This window comes from Puma concolor, chromosome B1 (assembly GCF_028749965.1).
Source record: "Puma concolor isolate L17-30 chromosome B1, mPumCon1.1.hap2, whole genome shotgun sequence".
In the NCBI taxonomy this organism is placed as follows: Eukaryota; Metazoa; Chordata; class Mammalia; order Carnivora; family Felidae; genus Puma; species Puma concolor.
This window is the reverse complement of record NC_141670.1, coordinates 197918753-197936436: the sequence shown is the minus strand read 5'-3', so window position 1 is coordinate 197936436 and position 17684 is coordinate 197918753. Positions and strand designations below refer to the sequence as shown.

At 46.7% G+C, this 17684-nt stretch overlaps 1 protein-coding gene and 1 long non-coding RNA gene across 3 annotated transcripts in view; one reads left to right on the top strand and one right to left on the bottom strand.

Moving 5' to 3' along the window:
- Positions 1-11372, bottom strand: part of BOD1L1 (biorientation of chromosomes in cell division 1 like 1) — a 52560-nt gene extending 41188 nt beyond the window's left edge. For both annotated transcript variants that reach the window (XM_086705431.1, XM_086705432.1), the window contains exons 1-2: positions 10992-11372; positions 4655-4779 (exon numbers count right to left, since the gene is read on the bottom strand). In XM_086705431.1, the coding sequence (XP_086561557.1) occupies positions 4655-4779; positions 10992-11222 (356 nt within the window). In that variant the 5' untranslated portion in view covers positions 11223-11372. The remainder of the gene's footprint in view (positions 1-4654; positions 4780-10991) is intronic.
- LOC147582104 (uncharacterized) lies at positions 5780-7903 on the top strand. The gene is made up of 3 exons (XR_015250591.1): positions 5780-5845; positions 6836-6930; positions 7569-7903. It is a non-coding gene; the product is annotated as an uncharacterized LOC147582104 (long non-coding RNA).
- Positions 11373-17684: the final 6312 nt, after the last annotated feature.

Below are 17684 nucleotides of genomic sequence, written 5' to 3'. Positions count from 1 at the left end.
ACTGTACCTGTCACATATATGTTCAACCTGAAATTACCCAATCCACTCATCTCAATATATGGAAAGAATAGGCAATGGGGAGTCAGTTTCACACCAGGCAGCATTTAGGTCCATCACACTGCAAGAAAGTCTGTATACTTTCTACCAGCGGTGTCGCCAGTGGAAATGCTAAAGCAGGCAAAACAAGAAACAAAACACCTTTACAACTAGACACAATACGGGGCCCCTGGGTGGCTCAGTTGGTTAAACGTCTGACTTCAGCGCAGGTCATGATCTCACTGGGTTTGTGAGTTCCAGCCCCATGTCGGGCTCTGTGCTGACAGCTCAGAGCAGGGAGCCTCCTTCAGATTCTGTGTCTCCTCCTCTCTCTGCCTCTCCCATGCTCATGCTCTGTCTCTGTCTCTCAATAATAAAAAAATAAACGTTAAAAAAAAAAAAAAAGAACTAGACACAATACATTATCTAGAGCCCACACTTCCAGGTGATACTTACCTTACCCCAACCCTGGCCAGGGCATATGGGAATAAATGATCACTAAAGCTGAGCTCTGGGTATAAATCTATGGACTCCACAAATTTTTTTTTTTTAGCAGAAAAATGTAAGCCTTTTAGAAATATGAGAATCTCCAGGAAAACTGAAGAACATACACAGAGTGTAATTTCAACAAGCTTATAAAACAAAGAAAAGAAAGCAAACTTCAGAAAAATAAAGAAAAACTTAAGACTTCTCGTTTTCTTTTTATTACATTATCTTCCTGCTGTAAAAACTGATGATTTATTCATTCAACAATCAGGTTACGAGTGTCTTCTCCATAACAGGCACCGTGCTGGGGATCGGTCTGTTACAAATCAGACCTGGTTTCTGGTCTGGCGGGAGAGACAGACACGATTAAAATACCAGAGGGCAGGCACTATAAGACACCGTCTATTCTAGGAAAGAGGGGAATAGGGAAGTATTAAATATGTTTAAGGTGATCTGGGAATGCTTCACAAAGAGAAGACGCTTCCACTGAGCCTTGATTTCCATAGAAGCAAAGAGGAGGAAAGAGCTGAGAGAAATACATGCAAGAGACAGGAGGAGCAAAGGGGGCGACACAGACTGAAATGTGCAGAAAATCACAAAAGCGTGAGTAAAATAAGAGGATGTGGATTTGTTTTAAGAAATGCACTTACACCTCGTTTCTTGCTAAAACAAAACAAAACAAAACAAAACCAACCACCTGAGGAGCCAACGTTTCTGGACAGTATTGGATGAGCCGGGGGCTGTCTCTTCTAGCTTCTAGGCCTCGGCTCTCTCCGCAGAACGGGGGAGCCATCTCTCCTTACACTTGACAATGCTATTTTTGAGTGCAGCTCTTTCTGAGTGGAGGATGGATTTGATTTCCATTTCCTGAGGTACCTTGCAGCCTTGTGATACTATAATTCTACTTATGTGGGCCACAGAGAAAAATGAGTCAACACCGGACAAAGTAGGTAACCTGCTTTTTAAAGTTCTAAGATAAAAAAAAAAAAAATGCAAATCCTGCACACATTGTTACATCTTAGAGGTGCCTTTAACATGTAGCAGGTGTAAAAGAAACAAGGACAAGCAATCTTAAAAATGTTTTCAGGCACACTACAAAGGCACAGCATAAAAAATAAAACCCACTCACCCTAACATCACTGCTGCAGCCGATGTTTCTCTGCCTCTATTCCAGGCCCTCGTCTATTTCAGTCTAGTCTCCCACGAGGTCAGCTCTGATCTTAAATCAAAGTGGGGGCCATCCTAATGAACACACTGCTCTTAGTGGGCCCACTCTAGTATGGTGTGGTCACAGCAGCCTCACCAGAGGGAGATGCTACAGCCTTGGACTCAAGGGGAAAGCCGAAATGCCAGTAGGTAGTATTTTCCTGATTAAAGCTACTTCCTTTTCCTTTCAAATTCTGTTCAGTTAAGATCATTATTTAGAGCTATCTAGCATTTTAGATTCTGTTGTTCAAATGAATGCATAAAAAGAACACTACTGAGAGGTGCCTGGGTGGCTCAGTGGGTTAAGCTTCTGACTCTTGATTTGGGCTCAGGTCATGATGTCACGGTTGTGAGATCGAGCCCCACGTTGGGCTCTGCGCTGAGCATGAAGCCTGCCTGGGATTCTCTCTCTCTCTGCCCCCTCCCACTCGCAATCTCTCAAAATAAATAAACATTAAAAAAAATACCACTGAGTCCGAAGATCAATTATTAAGTTGAACCATTTGAAATTGCCGTATTTTTGTCCTACAAAAATGGGAATTGTAGACGGTTCAGGCTAATGGTCAATTGAATATTTCTCAAAGTCTTTGTAGGAAAAACTGTTTGAAATTGTATGTATAGGGGCTGGTCCCTCTCTACAACAATAGCTGGACAACTACTGTGGTATCTTTCCTTAAGGAAGCTTGAAAATGACATACTCAAGTGATATGTAACTTTACTCAGTAAGAGAATATTTTAATTAATGGGGCATCTGGGTGGTTCCGTTGGTTGAGCATCTGACTCTTGATTTCGGCTCAGGTCACGATCTCATAGTTTGTGAGTTCAAGCCCCGTGTCGGGCTCTGTGCTGACAGCGTGAAGCCTGCTTGGGATTCCCTCTCTCCCTCTCTCTCTGCCCTTCCCCAGCTCATGCTCTCTTACTTTCTCAAATAAACATTAAAAAAAAAATAATAAATAACATAGCTAGCAGAGAATTTACAGATGTTAGTCTAAGAAGAGCAATTCCTAAATTATCCAAGGGAAGCTGTTTGTCCTGTTATAAAATGTCTCTAGAAGACAGGCGCGTGGGTGGCTCAGTCGGTTAAATGCCAGACTTCGGCTCAGGACACAATTCAGGGCTTGTGAGTTCGAGTCCCTCGTCCGGATCTGTGCTGACGGCTCAGAGCCCGGAGCCTGCTTCAGAGTCTGTGTCTCCCTCTCTCTCTGCCCCTCCCCTGCTTGCGTGCGCTCTGTCTCTGTCTCTCTCTCTCCCAAAAACTGAATAAACATTAAAAAAAGAAATTTAAGTGTCTCTAGAAGATAGTTCCCAAGACCCAGGCAGGTGGTCACAAGAACCCTTTACTGCAATGTACAGCAACCCCTCACTAAGCATGATTCTGTGAAAATGTCTTACAAGGGGGCTATTAAGAATTGTTAAGTGCTTTCGATTTTACAGGGGTGAGAAAAGAATGAAGGACTGCTTCCCTCCTTGATAGGTTTTGCCTGCTGAGGGATAAATACAATGCCAGGAAATCTGCCTATGAATTTGGTCGCTCAACTTTTGAAAAAAAAGAATGCACCTCCCCCACACCGCCCCAGTAAAAACTCTAGGCTTCCAACGGGATGTAATGGCTGGTTTGAAAAGGGGGGCAGCTCCACCCTCTGTAATCTGGAGTGCTCTGTAGAAGCGAGGGCAGGCCCCGACCTTGCCCCGAGGTTTGCCCCACCCCCACCCCTGCTATTCCGGCTACTGGTCGGAAAAGCCTGGAAACGTTGGCAGCCACAGACCCTCGGGTTTTCAGGAAAGTCTTTGGCTTTTCCCATCAGGTATTAACTCTGCAGCCTTCCCTGGCGTCTTTTGACCTCTCGGGGACTGTTTTATAGGTTTCGCAAACATCCTTTAAAATGCAGACAACAAAGCTTTTGTTAAATTTCCCTCGTCTCTTATTCAGTAGGAGACAGTCAGGGCCCCCAGGTTCCAGGTGTCTAGTATTACGTGTGGCTAAATGGATCTTTGAGTCAGAGTGTGAAGCTTTGTTTGTGGGGCTTCCCCGGGGCCTGCACACCAGGTAGGCTTGCAGGGTTCCTACCTGGTTAGAGGGTTTGAAGAGGTGGGAGGTAGAAGATGAATTTGTTTAACTGTTTAAAAGTCACATTTCATTCTAAAAGATGAGCTTGAACGTAAATATTTGTCAAGAAAGGAAGACTGGGCACTCTTTAAATAACTCAGTCACCCCTTCCGCGGGGAGGGTGACGCAGGGATACGAGGTCCGGGTCTTCCTGTCTTGGCAAATATTTATATTCAAGAACAAGATGGTATTGTAAATCTGCTTTTCTGGGAACAAATATGATTTTTTTTTTATAGGTCCCTCTAAACACTCCAGCTCTTCTCATTCTCTTTATCTTACCCAAAATGGCTCTGACAGGTCCAAACACACTTTCCTGCTTTTTTTTTTTTTTTTTTTTGGCTATATCATCACTAAGAAGCAGACTTAAAAGTCACAGTAAAGTGCAAAAGAAAAAAAAAAAAGAGGGGAGTCGTATTAGAAGATAGGAGACATGGCCTCAAATTAGGGGAAATTATTTTAACTGCCGTGATCTAGAATGCCTTTTTTACTTATGAAAGCAGAATAATAAAGCCTGACCTTTATGGGATATTCTGGCACTTACCAGCAATTAACATTATACCCTAGTATTTTGTTTCTGGAGTCACATTGGCATCCTGGTCCTTCAGGTATTTCCAAAGGTCTGCAGAAGTCAGACTGCTAAAATTCATGGGGAAACGTGAAGCGATTTGAGCCCCCTCTAAAACTGCACTGCGTCATCCTCGAAACAGCCAACCAGACGTGATAAAATGACATCTAGCTTCCACAAAATGGTCTCTGCCTTCCACAGAGCAGACTGACGCCTTCAAGCCTGCCTAGGGACTCTGGGTCTGGAAGACTTACTTGAGCACCTGCTGTCTAATGTTGTTTCTCAGCTGGTTCTTATTGAGGTGAGGACTCCATGTATGAGTTGCCAAGTGGTTCGCAACAAAGCTGTCAACCCGTTGTCTCAGGTTCTGATAGGCAGGCTGGGAAGTGGGGGGGAAAGACAAATGTTAAAAATCACAAGTGTTACATAACATCAATATTTCTAAGTCTCAGGAATTTGAGGATGCTTAACAGTGTTAACGTTTTTTAGATTACAGCATCAATGTGGCCACAAGGTTTCTCAGCTTAGGACCTTCCTGCTTCAGGATAACTGAGACATGCAAATACTGCTTATTTTGTCGAAGCCAAGATGTTTGGAGATAGGAGGACACAAAGAAGAAAGACACACCTCTCACCTGTAGACAAAGGACTCGAAAATCAGATACAAGTAACTATCTGGGTTAGATTAGCTTCAGATGATCTGGAGCCAAGAAAGGGAGGGGAGCAGAGGAATAAGTCTTTGCTGAGGATGTGGCATTTGAGTTGGACCCTCCGAGTTTCACAAAGCAGCTGGTCATCGGAGACGCAGGCCTTGCACATACAGCCAACAATAGAAGCAGTGCAAGTGGATGAGAAAATGTGGGGTCAGGAGCATCTGGGAGCCTCCAAGTTGGTGGGGGAAGAGAATATAAAAAAGCAGAGATACGAGGTTGCAGACAGCCTGCGGCCACGGGCTGGAGGGCTCTGGGGACGTGTGGACGTCTGGGATTATGGGGTTGAGGACAGGAACTCACTGCACGTGAGCAGAGGGATACGCTATGGCTGAGCTTTCTGCCCAGTAATCTTCCGACAGGGAGAGAGTAAAGAGACACACGATATACTTCGGAAAGGAGGCAGTAACTACAGCGATGAAGATGTGTGCCGGGGGAGTGGAAACGGGCTGAACCAACACTGCAAGGAGGCATTCGATCTAACGTAAGCGGTGGTCCTCAACCAGGAGCGATTCTGCCCCCACCCCAGGGCACTTTAGACAATGTCTGGAGACAGTTTTGGTGGCCACAACTCAGGGAGCTGCCACTGGCATCTTGTGCGTTGAGGGCAGGGATGCCGCTGAGTGCCCTAGAGTGCACAGGGAACCTGAACAACAAAGAACGTTCCAGCCCAGAATGTCAACGGTGCTGAGGCTGAGAACCCCTAAGTTAAGGGAAGCAGGAGAGAGAACACATGGTATGTCACTTTTTTTTTTAAAGTTTATTTTTGAGAAAGAGAGAAAGGGAGAGAGAGAGAGAACAGGGGAGGGGCAGAGAGAGGAAGACGGAGAATCCCAAGCAGGCTCCACTGTCAGCGCAGAGCCCGATGCTGGGCTCCAACTCGCAACCCGCGAGAGAACCGTGAGATCGTGACCTGAGCCAACATCAAGAGTCGGACGCTTAAGTGACTGTGCCATCCAGGCACAGACTTAAGTGACTGTGACATCCCCGTATGTCACTTCTTAAAAGGACATGCCTAGGGGTGCTTGACCACCCTATCAGGACTGCACCCCTCCTTCCTAGAGCCTGCCCCCCAGCCCCCACCACTCGCGGTCTGTCACGTGGCTTTTCATGTAGGGGAGTGAGAGTCCCTGAATGGCCATATGGCTTCACCTGCTGTTTGTGGCTCCTAACCTTACCCTTCAAAGCCCGTAGTCCAGTGAAACATTCTCACGCCTTCAATCTTCTGTACCTACCATTCCCTCTACTCTCTATTTGGCAAACTTCTCGCCTTCAGAGCTCACCCTCATCTGTGATGTCACCCCTGGCTTTCCCCCATGTTCCTCCCATCCTGTGTACATACCCCCTTTCCAACAATGCTTGCCCTGTACTGTATTTTGGGGAGGGGGGTATTTATCTCTCCACTGAAGAGGAAGCCGGGTCCTCACATTCCCTTCATCTTTGTTTTCACATAGCTTCTCACACTGCTTGGCAGACAAGCAATTAAAAAAGTAGCTGTCCGCGGAGACGGCGAGATACCTATCTCAGGCACAGATGGTAAGACTTCATCCCTTTGTGATGCCCCCTCATCCCTCCCAATTTCCAGACTTTTCCTGATTCCTATTTCCTGTCCTACAAGAAACACTCAGGATCCCGTCTCACATCCCTCTCCATTTATCCAAAATCAACATGAACTAAAACGAATTCTTTCTCCCCACTGACTCCAAAACATAATTCTTGTCTCCAGTATCCCCCAATCCCAGAACCACTGGACTCAAACATCATCACAAAGCACTCAGCACTCTTGCTGCCCCAAACAAGCTCCAATCTGAACTACAACAGGTAAGTCTCCTTGTTGCCACATTCTCCTTTCAGTAAAAAGCCTAGTGACTTCAGCAATATTTTGGATCCCATTACTCCTCTGAGAAGCTTTCCTTTTCCTCTTTTCTTCCTTTTCCAGTGCTCTGCTCAAAAGCCTTGGAGTCATCCTTGACTCCTCCCTTTCTCTTCCACCCCACCTCCAAACCTTTGGCAAATTCTGTCCACAGCAGCATCAAAATACGCTCAGAACCTGACCACTTTCCACCCCCTTTACGGCCACCCCTCTGGTCCAAGGTGCTCTCATCTCCTCTCTCGATTCCCAGCCCATCTCCTTACTTCTGACCACTTGCCCACCTGAAGTCTATTTTTCACACAGTGGCTCGGGTTAATCTTCCAAAACTAGGGTAATCATACATTTATTGTCCAAACCACATCATGACTGAGCGTGAAAGGGACACCCTTAATAATTACACACCTAAACCCAACCCATCTAAAAGGGGAGCCAGACCACGTCCTTAGGCTCAGAAGGTGCCAATGGCTTCTCAGCTCCAGTAACAGCCAATTGCTTACCATGGCGTCCAAGGTCTGCCAGATCCATGAAGGGAGGGGGGACGGAGGGCCACTCCTATCTCACCTTCTGTCACTTTCTCCCTCACCAGGTCCTGCCTCAGGCCTTCCCACTGGCTGTGGTCTCTACTTAGAGCACTGAGCCCCACACAGCTGGCTGGATGGTCTCTTTGGTTCCTTCAGTGACGGCTCAAGTAACACCTTCTCGAAATCTTCCCTGGACAACTTACTGAAAACGAATCAGCAACCCTTCCCAACCTCACCCTGCTTTATTTCTTCCACAGAACCTATTACACATTATCCCCTGTCTGCTTTTCGCTGCTGGGATGCAAGCTCCATAAAAGCAGGGAGGTTTTGTTCACTGCTGTATCCTGGCATCTGAACAGTGCTTTGTACATAATGAATACGTGTTGGGTGAGTAAGTTTATATACTCTGTCTTCAATATTCCTTTCAAATTTAAAAAGAAAAAAAAAAAAAAAAAGAGGCAATAGTCACAGTGACCAGGAGCCACTTGTAACCGAGAAAGTATACAAAACTTGGCCTTTATTACCTGGGGAGAAAGGTGCCATATTTATTTGGTTGGTGAGTTCTCTGCCTGGGACAGAAGGACAGGCCTCTCTCGAGCTTCCCTCTTCACACTCTCCAGGGTGACCTCAGAGCCAAGGGGTCAGAAACGGCAGGGATCTGAGAACTAGTAATCTACAGCAGAGGAGCCTCAGCCTTAGTTAGATCTTGGGATGACTAAGGTTCTCATCTTTGGGTAGGAGGGCTGATTGGTTTGCTAAGGTCAGATCCCTCTCTTGGTTGGTTAGAGGCCATCAATAACCCCAGGGCAGTCTGGAGGGTTTTCTGGCCCGCGGGAATGCCAGCGGACTTTAGTACTTCTCATCTTGCTTTAACCACACTGGGCTGGATGGTGGCTTTGCTCTTGGAGAGCTCCTGATAGGTGTCAAATGTCTTGATTCTTAAATATGCATGTGACTGACAAGCCAGTTACTGCTATAACCCTATAGATTCTGTACTGCAGGTCAGAGTTTGACATAAAGCAGGTCAGTCTTCAGGGTTCAATTATCAAAAGCACCATACCACAAATGGTCTCAATTACAAGTTGTTCTTATAGAGGAGGTTCGACGGTTCCCTAAAAGTGATGCTCCTTTGCATGAACAGGGGATCTTACGTCTACTCTGACCCACTCATCGCATGGAGAGGAATGTTAGGCTCAAAAGAAAACCTTGGCTTCTGTAGGATTTTTGAGACTTTCAAAATTGTCATATGTATGTATATGTATATACATATATATGAAAAAGGATATAAAATGCTACACAACAAGAAGAAACACTTTAAATCAGATTAAAATCTGCATAATCGTTAGTAAAGCTAAGGAACAGGAAGAGGGAGACACTCATGGGGGAAAGAGGAAAGAGAACCAGAACCAGGAGGCACAGAGGTAGAAGACAAGGAGGAAAAAGAGAGGAGGGGAGGCATCAGGAGTGAAGACAAAGGGAGAAAGCAAGCACAGGAGGGGTGAGGAAAGAATTTCCGCTGCACACAGGCATCCTTTTCCGTCAGGGAAGGGGTATTATTTCAGTTCTCTGGTTTCCAACATTAAAACAAGGGACCTTGTTCTGCGGCCCCTGAAGTCCTTGCAACTGGGTATTAGGTTGAGCCACATGTAACTGCCTACAGTCGACCGTTTCTGAATGACGAAAGTTGCACTTTAATATGCACATGTACATTTTTTCTTGGGAGAAGGTCCTGTCTTCATTAGATTGTCCAAGCAATCGTCCTCCCTTCCTTCCCACCAAGAAAGGTTTTCAGGCTCCACTTTGAGAGGATCTGGCAGGGGCATTACAAACACGTAACAATAACATTTAGTGGGGATGGGGGATGAAGAAAAATTTGAGCCTTAGGTGTTGCAGTGCCCCTTTAGCATATTCAAGTTTCCAATGTGCCTGTGCAAGGGTAACAGAGATATGGTTTCTCAGAACAGCAGAGTGAAATCTCTATTTGCCCGATACAAATAACCAGTGTCATCTACATAACACGTACCTGGATCTGTCTCATCTCCCTTTTTTTTTTTTTTAAAAAAAAAGGGCAACAGACATTATTTTCAAAAAGATGGCTGTGCATATTCCCTAAAACAAAGTGAGAAAACTATATACTTCCTACACAGATGAACATCTCCAAGTATCTTGAATTCTCTGTGGTGTAAAAACCCCAACACCCCGAAAAAGCACATTCTACTTCTGGTCCACGTGGTGGATCAGAGATCCCCAGATTTCCCAGAGGGTTTTCCCAGGGAAGACAGCAGAATCGTGTGCAGTTTCCGTCAAATCCTGGTGGACAGAGTCACAAGGAAAAATCCGTGTAAGGATGCAAACACCCCTTGTCTCAAAGACATGAGGTTCCTCAGAAAATGTGAGGAATGTGTTGAGAAAACCCTCACCCCGCGCAAACTCCAATCTGAGGGACCCAACCAGATATAAGCCAAATACCCCAATTTCCTAATTGTTTCCAACTGAAGCTTCCTGCTTCAATCATTTCCAGAATTCCAGCCTCTGTGTTCCATCCTCCTCACTGATTGCCCACTGCTCATTCTTTGCAGAATCAGCAAAGTGTCCTCATTCCGGCTACCACCCCCTTTCACTCTGACATTTGGTACAAAATCCTTCCCCTTCCCAGCCCCTAACTCTTTCCATGCAAGGAAGCACCTTGCTGACCTTTCCCCTCTTCCCATTACTCTCCAGAACTCTCTTCTTTCCTGTCCTTCTTCCACTTCAATCAATACCTGCTGTCACCTCTCCTCCAACCTTTCCTCACTGAATGGCTTGGTTCTCCCTATCCCCCCGCCCCTTGTCACTTCAGAGAAGTGACTTGGCCTGAGCCACCTTAATCAGGCAGTCAGCGGTGGAAACAAGAGTCTCAGTCTCTCTAGCCCACCTTTCCACCGTCCGGCTCTGCCTCCTTACCTCTGCAGCCACGCACACAGTGGCCAGCAATGCACAATGCTAATAATTTGATTCATTACCACTGGATTCCTCCAAAGGACACAGACATGACCCTTCCCGCCCAAAAATCTTCAAGAGAGCACGCAAAAATAACTTGGATACAAAGTAAACCACGGAAAAAAAAAAAAAAGACCAGAGACGAAAGCCCTGTTAGCATTAGTGTTTCCAGACGAGTCTCCCGAAGAACCATGACTTAGTCTTGCTCACCACCATACTCCCCGCGTCCAAGCAGGGCAGGTGATTAACACGAGCCCGTTAAACGAACGACAGGATCGGCGAATGAATGAACGCACCGATCCTCACACAGTGCCCGGCCCCTAGCAGCCGCTCAAAGAGGAAGCGGCTGCCCAGGGAACCTGGGGAGGGAGAGGCGCGCTCAGCAGGGGCCCCAGCTGGGGAAGTCGAGGCGCAGCCGGCCGACGGACGAGTGCGGGACACTGCCCGAGAGGGCCGCCCTCGGGGTCCTCCCCTTCGCCCTGCCCCCGCAGCCCCCGTGCGCCCCGAACCTTGGTGTCCACGTCGGCCAGGCAGTCCCTGCGGAACTGGTCGAAGAGCCCCTGGCTCTTGAGGTGGTTCACGATCATGGCCACGAGCTGCGGGTCCCCGGCGCCGGCCCCCGCGCCGCCCGCCGCACCCGGGCCAGCCCCGGGGCCCGGCGGCGGCGGCGGCGGCTGCGGCTGCGGCGGGGGAGGCGGCGGCGCCGGAGGAGGCGGCTGCGGCTGCGGGTTGGTGGCCATGGAGGCCTGGGCCGGGGAAGGCGCGGGCCCGGGCGGGCGGGCGCTCCTGGGAGGCGGCGGCTGCACCGGTCCCGCCGCCTGAGGGAAGCCAACGGGATGTTGTTACGGAACCAGCGGATCCAGAGCAACCCCGGAAGTGAAAGGGAACCAGGGGAAGAGAGGAAAAGGAGGTGACAATAGCAACGGAGGCTTGGCGACGGGAGCCGCGAGGGGCCAGTTCCGGCCGCCCGCGGGCGCCCTCGCGAGGCGCGCTTGCGGCGGAAGCGGCGGCGACCAGGCGCTGCGAGCCGCGGCGTCGGGGCCAAAGACCAAGGTCAGGAATCCGGGGTGGTCGGGCGTGCGAACCACGCGGCTCTCCGGGCCAGAGGGCCGACTGGGCGCCCGCGCGGCGCCGGCCGGGTTCCCTGCGCGGTGGCATTTAGGCCTGACGCCCTTGCTTCTCTTACACGGAGCAGTCGAGATCCATAGTCGTTTGTAATGCGAACCGTAGGTGGAAGTGCTTCTCTAAACTCTCCCAACCGTCTTCGCTCAGCCTACGATCCGGCCCAGTTTTCTTCCAAGCAGGTAGCTCCAGCCGCCTCCTGTCTTTCTTCCCCTCTCTCCCTCCGGTTTTTCCGTGGGCGTCCCCCTCTTACTCCGAATGTGCCCGTGGTCTGGAACTCGCTCCATCCCAACAGCACCTTCCTGCCCGTGAAGACAAGCCCCCAGGCTTTTAGTTTTAACGGTTTGTTATGGATTACTTTGATAGGAACAGGTAACGCTCCTGTAGCTCTCAAGCAGCACTGTGTGCCCCGCATGGCCCTGAAAGCTTCTTACATGCATTAATTAGTTCAGTCTTTGGAACGACACTAAGCTACTAGGTCTTAGTACTGTCATCGGTCTGCAAATCAGGAAACGGAGGCCCTTGAGACGTTAAGTAAATTGCCTAAGGTTACACAGCAAGCATATCGCCCGATTCTAGACTATTTTTTAAAATTATTAGTACACAGAGTGAAATAAGTATTAACAAATTTTCGTAATTATTTAGTAGAATGCAAAATTTATTGGAAAATACATCTTGGTTAAGCGGATACTGTTGTTTTTACAAATTCATTTGTCTGTGGATGAATACGCTTCATTGTTGGAAGGAGAAAGGCTGAGCATGACTTCTGTTGTTATTTCTAGTTTTTATAGCTCTACGCCCTGAAAAACCGTGTTCGTATAAACAAGTACATACCTGTGAATGGAGTCTTATTATAGCAATGTCACTCAATTCTTGATCTCAAAAAATTGGAGTTGATGACTTATGAGTTCACTTACTCAATTCAGCCTCCTTCAATTTTGTTGAAAGCAAAGAATTGAAAGCCACCCGACTTGCCAAAGGATTTGTGTATCTAGTCCTTATTGTTCCACTTTTTCAGTTTCTGGGAAATATAATAAATAGGCTTCACAACATATCAAATGACTATGAATTAGACTTTTTTTTTTTTTTTTTTCCAGTGAGATGTATCTTGTGTAACCTGACACGCTCAAAATTTGGGGAAAATCTAGACATTGTTCATTTTCGTGAGTGGCTGCAGATAAATTTTTTTTTTTAATTTTGTTTTGTTATCGGATAGCTCGGTTTTGTTTTGTCAAGACTTTGCAGCTAATTATACAGCTCATTCCAGTTGAAACTTTGTCAAGCATGGAAAATGTTTGTCATATACCCTAATTAATAGCGCCCATTTTCACCGTCGAACCAGCCAAATTGGATTTAGTTTCCGTGAGAAACACTTTGACTTCCTTGCTTCAGTTTAAATAAAGTGTCTTGCATTTTGAGGCTTGTAATGAAGACTGCGGACAGAAAAAGTCGTTGAATGAATTGTAAAAGATTTACTAAAAGCAATAAAGATTAAAATAGTGTAAGACACAATTGTTTTATCCATTTTCAAAATTAGTGAAAATAAGATGCAAATATGATGTTTCCCTTAGTTATCAACAGTGCAATATAATTTGCTAAATATATTTATATTATTTATTAAGTGTGTGTAGTATAATAAAAGGCATGGCATTTGGTATGTATGGGTGCTTGTATCACCAAACTTATTCAGCTTTAGGGGAATAACTAAGTACGAATCATCCATAAAAATTCAGCAAAACTCCATGAATATAGTCAGTCATAGTGATCAAACCTAAAAAAATAATAATAATAAGGCATTTTTGCTACTAAAAATAAATTGGTTCATTGGCTAGTAAATTTTTTGTTTTGTGAACATTTTAGAAAATCCTAAATATTTTCTATGTAAGAACTGATTATAATTTAAACAGATGATCCAAAAAGACCAGTGTCATTTCTTAAATGACCCTCCACCCACCCAAAGCCCAGTTAAAACCCTGAAAGTCCACTTTTTCAATGACACTAGAACACGTTTTTAGGTGGGGTTCAAATGCCCATTAAGTTGTTCTTTTTTTTTAAATTTTTTTTTTTTTCAACGTTTATTTATTTTTGGGACAGAGAGAGACAGAGCATGAACGGGGGAGGGGCAGAGAGAGAGGGAGACACAGAATCGGGAACAGGCTCCAGGCTCCGAGCCATCAGCCCAGAGCCCGACGCGGGGCTCGAACTCACGGACCGCGAGATCGTGACCTGGCTGAAGTCGGACGCTTAACCGACTGCGCCACCCAGGCGCCCCAAGTTGTTCTTTTTTTTTAATTGTATTTTTTTTTTTAGTTTATTTGTTTTTGAGACAGAGACAGAGAAAGATAGAGTGCAAGCAGGGGAGGGGCAGAGAGAGAGGGAGACACAGAATCCAAAGCAGGCTGTGGGCTCTGAGCTGTCAGCACAGAGCCCGACTCGGGGCTTGAACTCTCACGAACTGTGAGACCATGAGATCATGATGGGAGCCCCCCAGGGGCCCCACCCACGAAGTTTTTGTAACAGTTTTTGTCAGGTTGTGAGGAGAGGAAACGATGTGTGGCTTGCCTCCCCGCAGCAAGCTCCGCAGTCACAGCCAGCCCTCCATTTCGGCTGTAGTATAAAATACCCAGTAAAGACGGAAGTGGCCGTTGCACAGAGCGTTATAAAACGTGAATGTGAGAAGCGGGGAGCGGGGGGGGGGGTGCTTTCTTCTCTGGAAGAAACTTCAAAGAATTGCCCCTTGCTCCAGGGTCAGGACCTGGAGATGGGGTGTCAGAGGGGAGACGGTCAGGTAGAGGGCTGGTTGTCCAGGGCAGCATTTGGCTGGCAGGCACTGGAAGCTTCCTTGTTCCTTGCCGGTCTGGGAGTGCTCAAGAGTAGAGGTGCTTTGGCAATGGTGGCTGGTGAGCATATGCTAGAGCTGCAGAGTTCGAGAAGGTCGCGGAGTCCTAGCTGGTAGGACAGTGGAGGGTGGGACTAGCACAGCAAGATAGCAGTGATGGTGACTGAGAACCAGGGCTGGGCCCTGGGATACTGGGGCAGGAAGTCCAGAGGAGAGAAATCATGATGTGGGGTGTGGTGGGGGGAGCTGGGAAGGGACACTTTCTGGTGAAGTAGGACGTACCCATCACCTTAGTTCCTCATACTTTACGTGATAGGAGAGTCCTGTGTGGGTAGTCAGGAAGATTAGCAGTGGTGCTCAAACTTTAGCATGCACCAGAATCTCCTGGAGGCCTGGTGAGCACACGGTGCTGGCCCCATCCAGGCCCAGAGTCTAATCTGGTAGGTCTGGGACAGGGCCTGAGACTCGTGTTTGCAACAAATGCTGATGGATCACCGTCTAAGAAACACTGGATAGGCAAACCACACCCCACAGGCCTAGTCCCCTTTACCTGTCCTTATTAAGTATTCTCTGGAACCTAGCCACGCCCACTGGGTTTGCTTGGTTTCCAGTGTCTGGCTGCTTTCACTGCAAGGTTGGAGTTGAGATGGAGACTGTGTGGTTGGGAAAGCTGAGACTAGTTACCATGTGGCCCTTCATAGAAAACGTCTGCCAAACCCCTGGGCTGGAAGGAGGCCGCAAAGGTTCGGTGGTGAGGCTTTCCATTTGGGAAGCCCGTATTCCAGAACTTCTGCCATTCACTAGATAACAAGGTACTTCTCCCAACAGAGGAGATAATGCCTACTTAGCAGGGAAGCCAAGTCTTATAAATGACCGTGGTTTGTACTGTGCAGCCCAGATGAAGTGAATTATTAAGAATGGGTGGAGTTTTGGAGAGTCCAGGTGGCTCAGTCGACTGAGTGTCCGACTCTTGATTTCTGCTCAGGTCAGGATCCCAGGGTCATGGGATTGAGTCCTACCCAGGGTTCCGCCAATGGAGCCTGCCTAAGCTTCTCTCTTTCCCTCTGCTCCTCTCCCCTGCTCGTGCCCCAGTGGGTGTGCTTTCTCTGTAAAAACACAAAAGAAAAGAAAACAAAACAAAATGGAAGAAGTTTGGATAGAGAGAGAAAGGGGAAGCTATGCCTTGTTGAGGAAAGAACACGCTCTAAAGGAAAAGAGTCAGAGTGTGCCTTTGTTTCAGTCTCCAGTCACTCCATAACTGAGAATATAATCAAGGTAGAAAACCAGGTCTCTAGCATGGTGCTGGGCACACACTATGGATGTAACAGGTGTTCATTTATTATGGGATATTTATTTCATTTCTGTTAGAAATATTCTGTGATGTAGCCCATCAGTTAACATTAAACTGTCCATTAACACACATGGAGGTTTGCTACTTTGTGAGGAAATTGCTATTGGTCTTGAAGGAGGAAGGGGTGGGTATACCAACCTAGAACTCTAAAATAGGAATTTTCTCATCTACATTTGGGAACTCTGATGGCCATTTATCTTTCCCTTAAGCGATAGCCTTTTTGTCATATTTTTATTCCTTGCTTTCTAGTTTGAACACTTTTTTTTTTTTTTACAAGAAAATACTCCTTTAATGCATGTAACGTCACTTTTTTCATATTTCTTTGCTTTTAAGATTTAAACTTCTGGTAATGACAGTAATCAGATTAACAAAAGTAAGATTTATTATGAAGTTAAGAAGCCAGTATCTGTTAATGTTACTGAGTTGCTGGCTGTTTTGACAATTGGGGTAACATAGCAGATGGCTTGAAATAAAAAAATATTCCTTTATGTGCTTATAAAGATGGAAAGGAACTTTGCATTTGTGAGTTAGTCGTCACGAAGACTCTCTTTATTTTTAAAATAGCTTTAGTTTGTGTATATGTTCCTTGAATAGTCTAGAAGGTACATGGTGCCCTGAACATGAAAAGTCACACCTCCAGGAATGAAATGAGAAAATGCAGAAATGAAAGGAAGATCTGTAGAAATTATGTGATATTATCTGAATACCCTAAATCCAATCCGGGTCTAAGTGGAATCTAGGGAGAAATTCTAGTTAGAAATTCTGAGGAGGAGGAGAAAATAGTAATTATAAGCAAGAAATTGTATACTTAAGTAATGAGAATATTCTACCTCTGGAAAAGGAATATTTTCAGAGGGGAGATGACAGACAAAGTTTCTGAAAAGGAGGGATTTACAGTGTCTGGAATCGGCATTGTCTCCGCGGAGAGTATATATTTGCTGTGTCAGGACAGAAGAATTTTCCCTTCCTCCCCACTAGGTTATTTGGCTGGTCAAACAACCAAATGGAGATTGCACAGGATTAACAGGAGAAAAACTAGTGTAATTCTGCACATCCAGGAGCCTCAAACCTGTGACACCTGAAGGACAGCCAGGTAACAGGCTTCTGTAACATCCTAGCTAAAGAGGCTGGTAGGGGTCTGGGGATACAAAGGGAAGGAAGGCTATTCACGGGAAGGGGAGAGACGTTTGGAGAACAAAGCTTGCCCTGTTATCCAGGGAAGTTTCTTAGGTAAGAAGGGATCTTCTAGCCCCTTTCCTCAGCTGGCACTAAAGTGATCGGTCCCTCCGAGGAAGCTGAGGCCATGCTTACCTGCCTGCACTCCGTCCTTAATCTGCAAGGTGGGGAGATGACCCCCACAGAGAAGACCAATGCCCTCAGTAGAGCAGCCGGTATAGACGTTGAACCTTTCTGGCTAGGCTTATTTGCAGTGGCCCTGGCCGATGTCAACATCGGGAGCCTCAGCTGCAGTGTCGGGGCTGGGGGACCTGCCCCAGCAGCTGGTGCTGCACCAGCAGGAGCCCCCGCCCCCTCTACCACTGCTACCCCAGCTGAAGAGAAGAAAGTGGAAGCAAAGAAAGAAGAATCTGAGGAGTCTGATGGCGAGATGGGCTTTGCTCTTTTTGACCAAACCTGTTTTGTAACGTGTTCAATAAAAAGCTGAATTCAAAAAAGTGTCTTCTGGGGCGCCTGGGTGGCTGGGTCGGTTGAGCGTCCGATTTCAGCTCAGGTCATGGTCTCGCAGTTCGTGAGTTCGAGCCCCACGTCGGGCTCTGTGCTGACGGCTCAGAGCCTGGAGCCTGCTTTGGATTCTGTGCTTCCCTCTCTCTCTGTCCCTTCCCTGCTTGTGCTCCGTTTCTCTCTCTCTCAAAAATAAATAAACATCAAAAA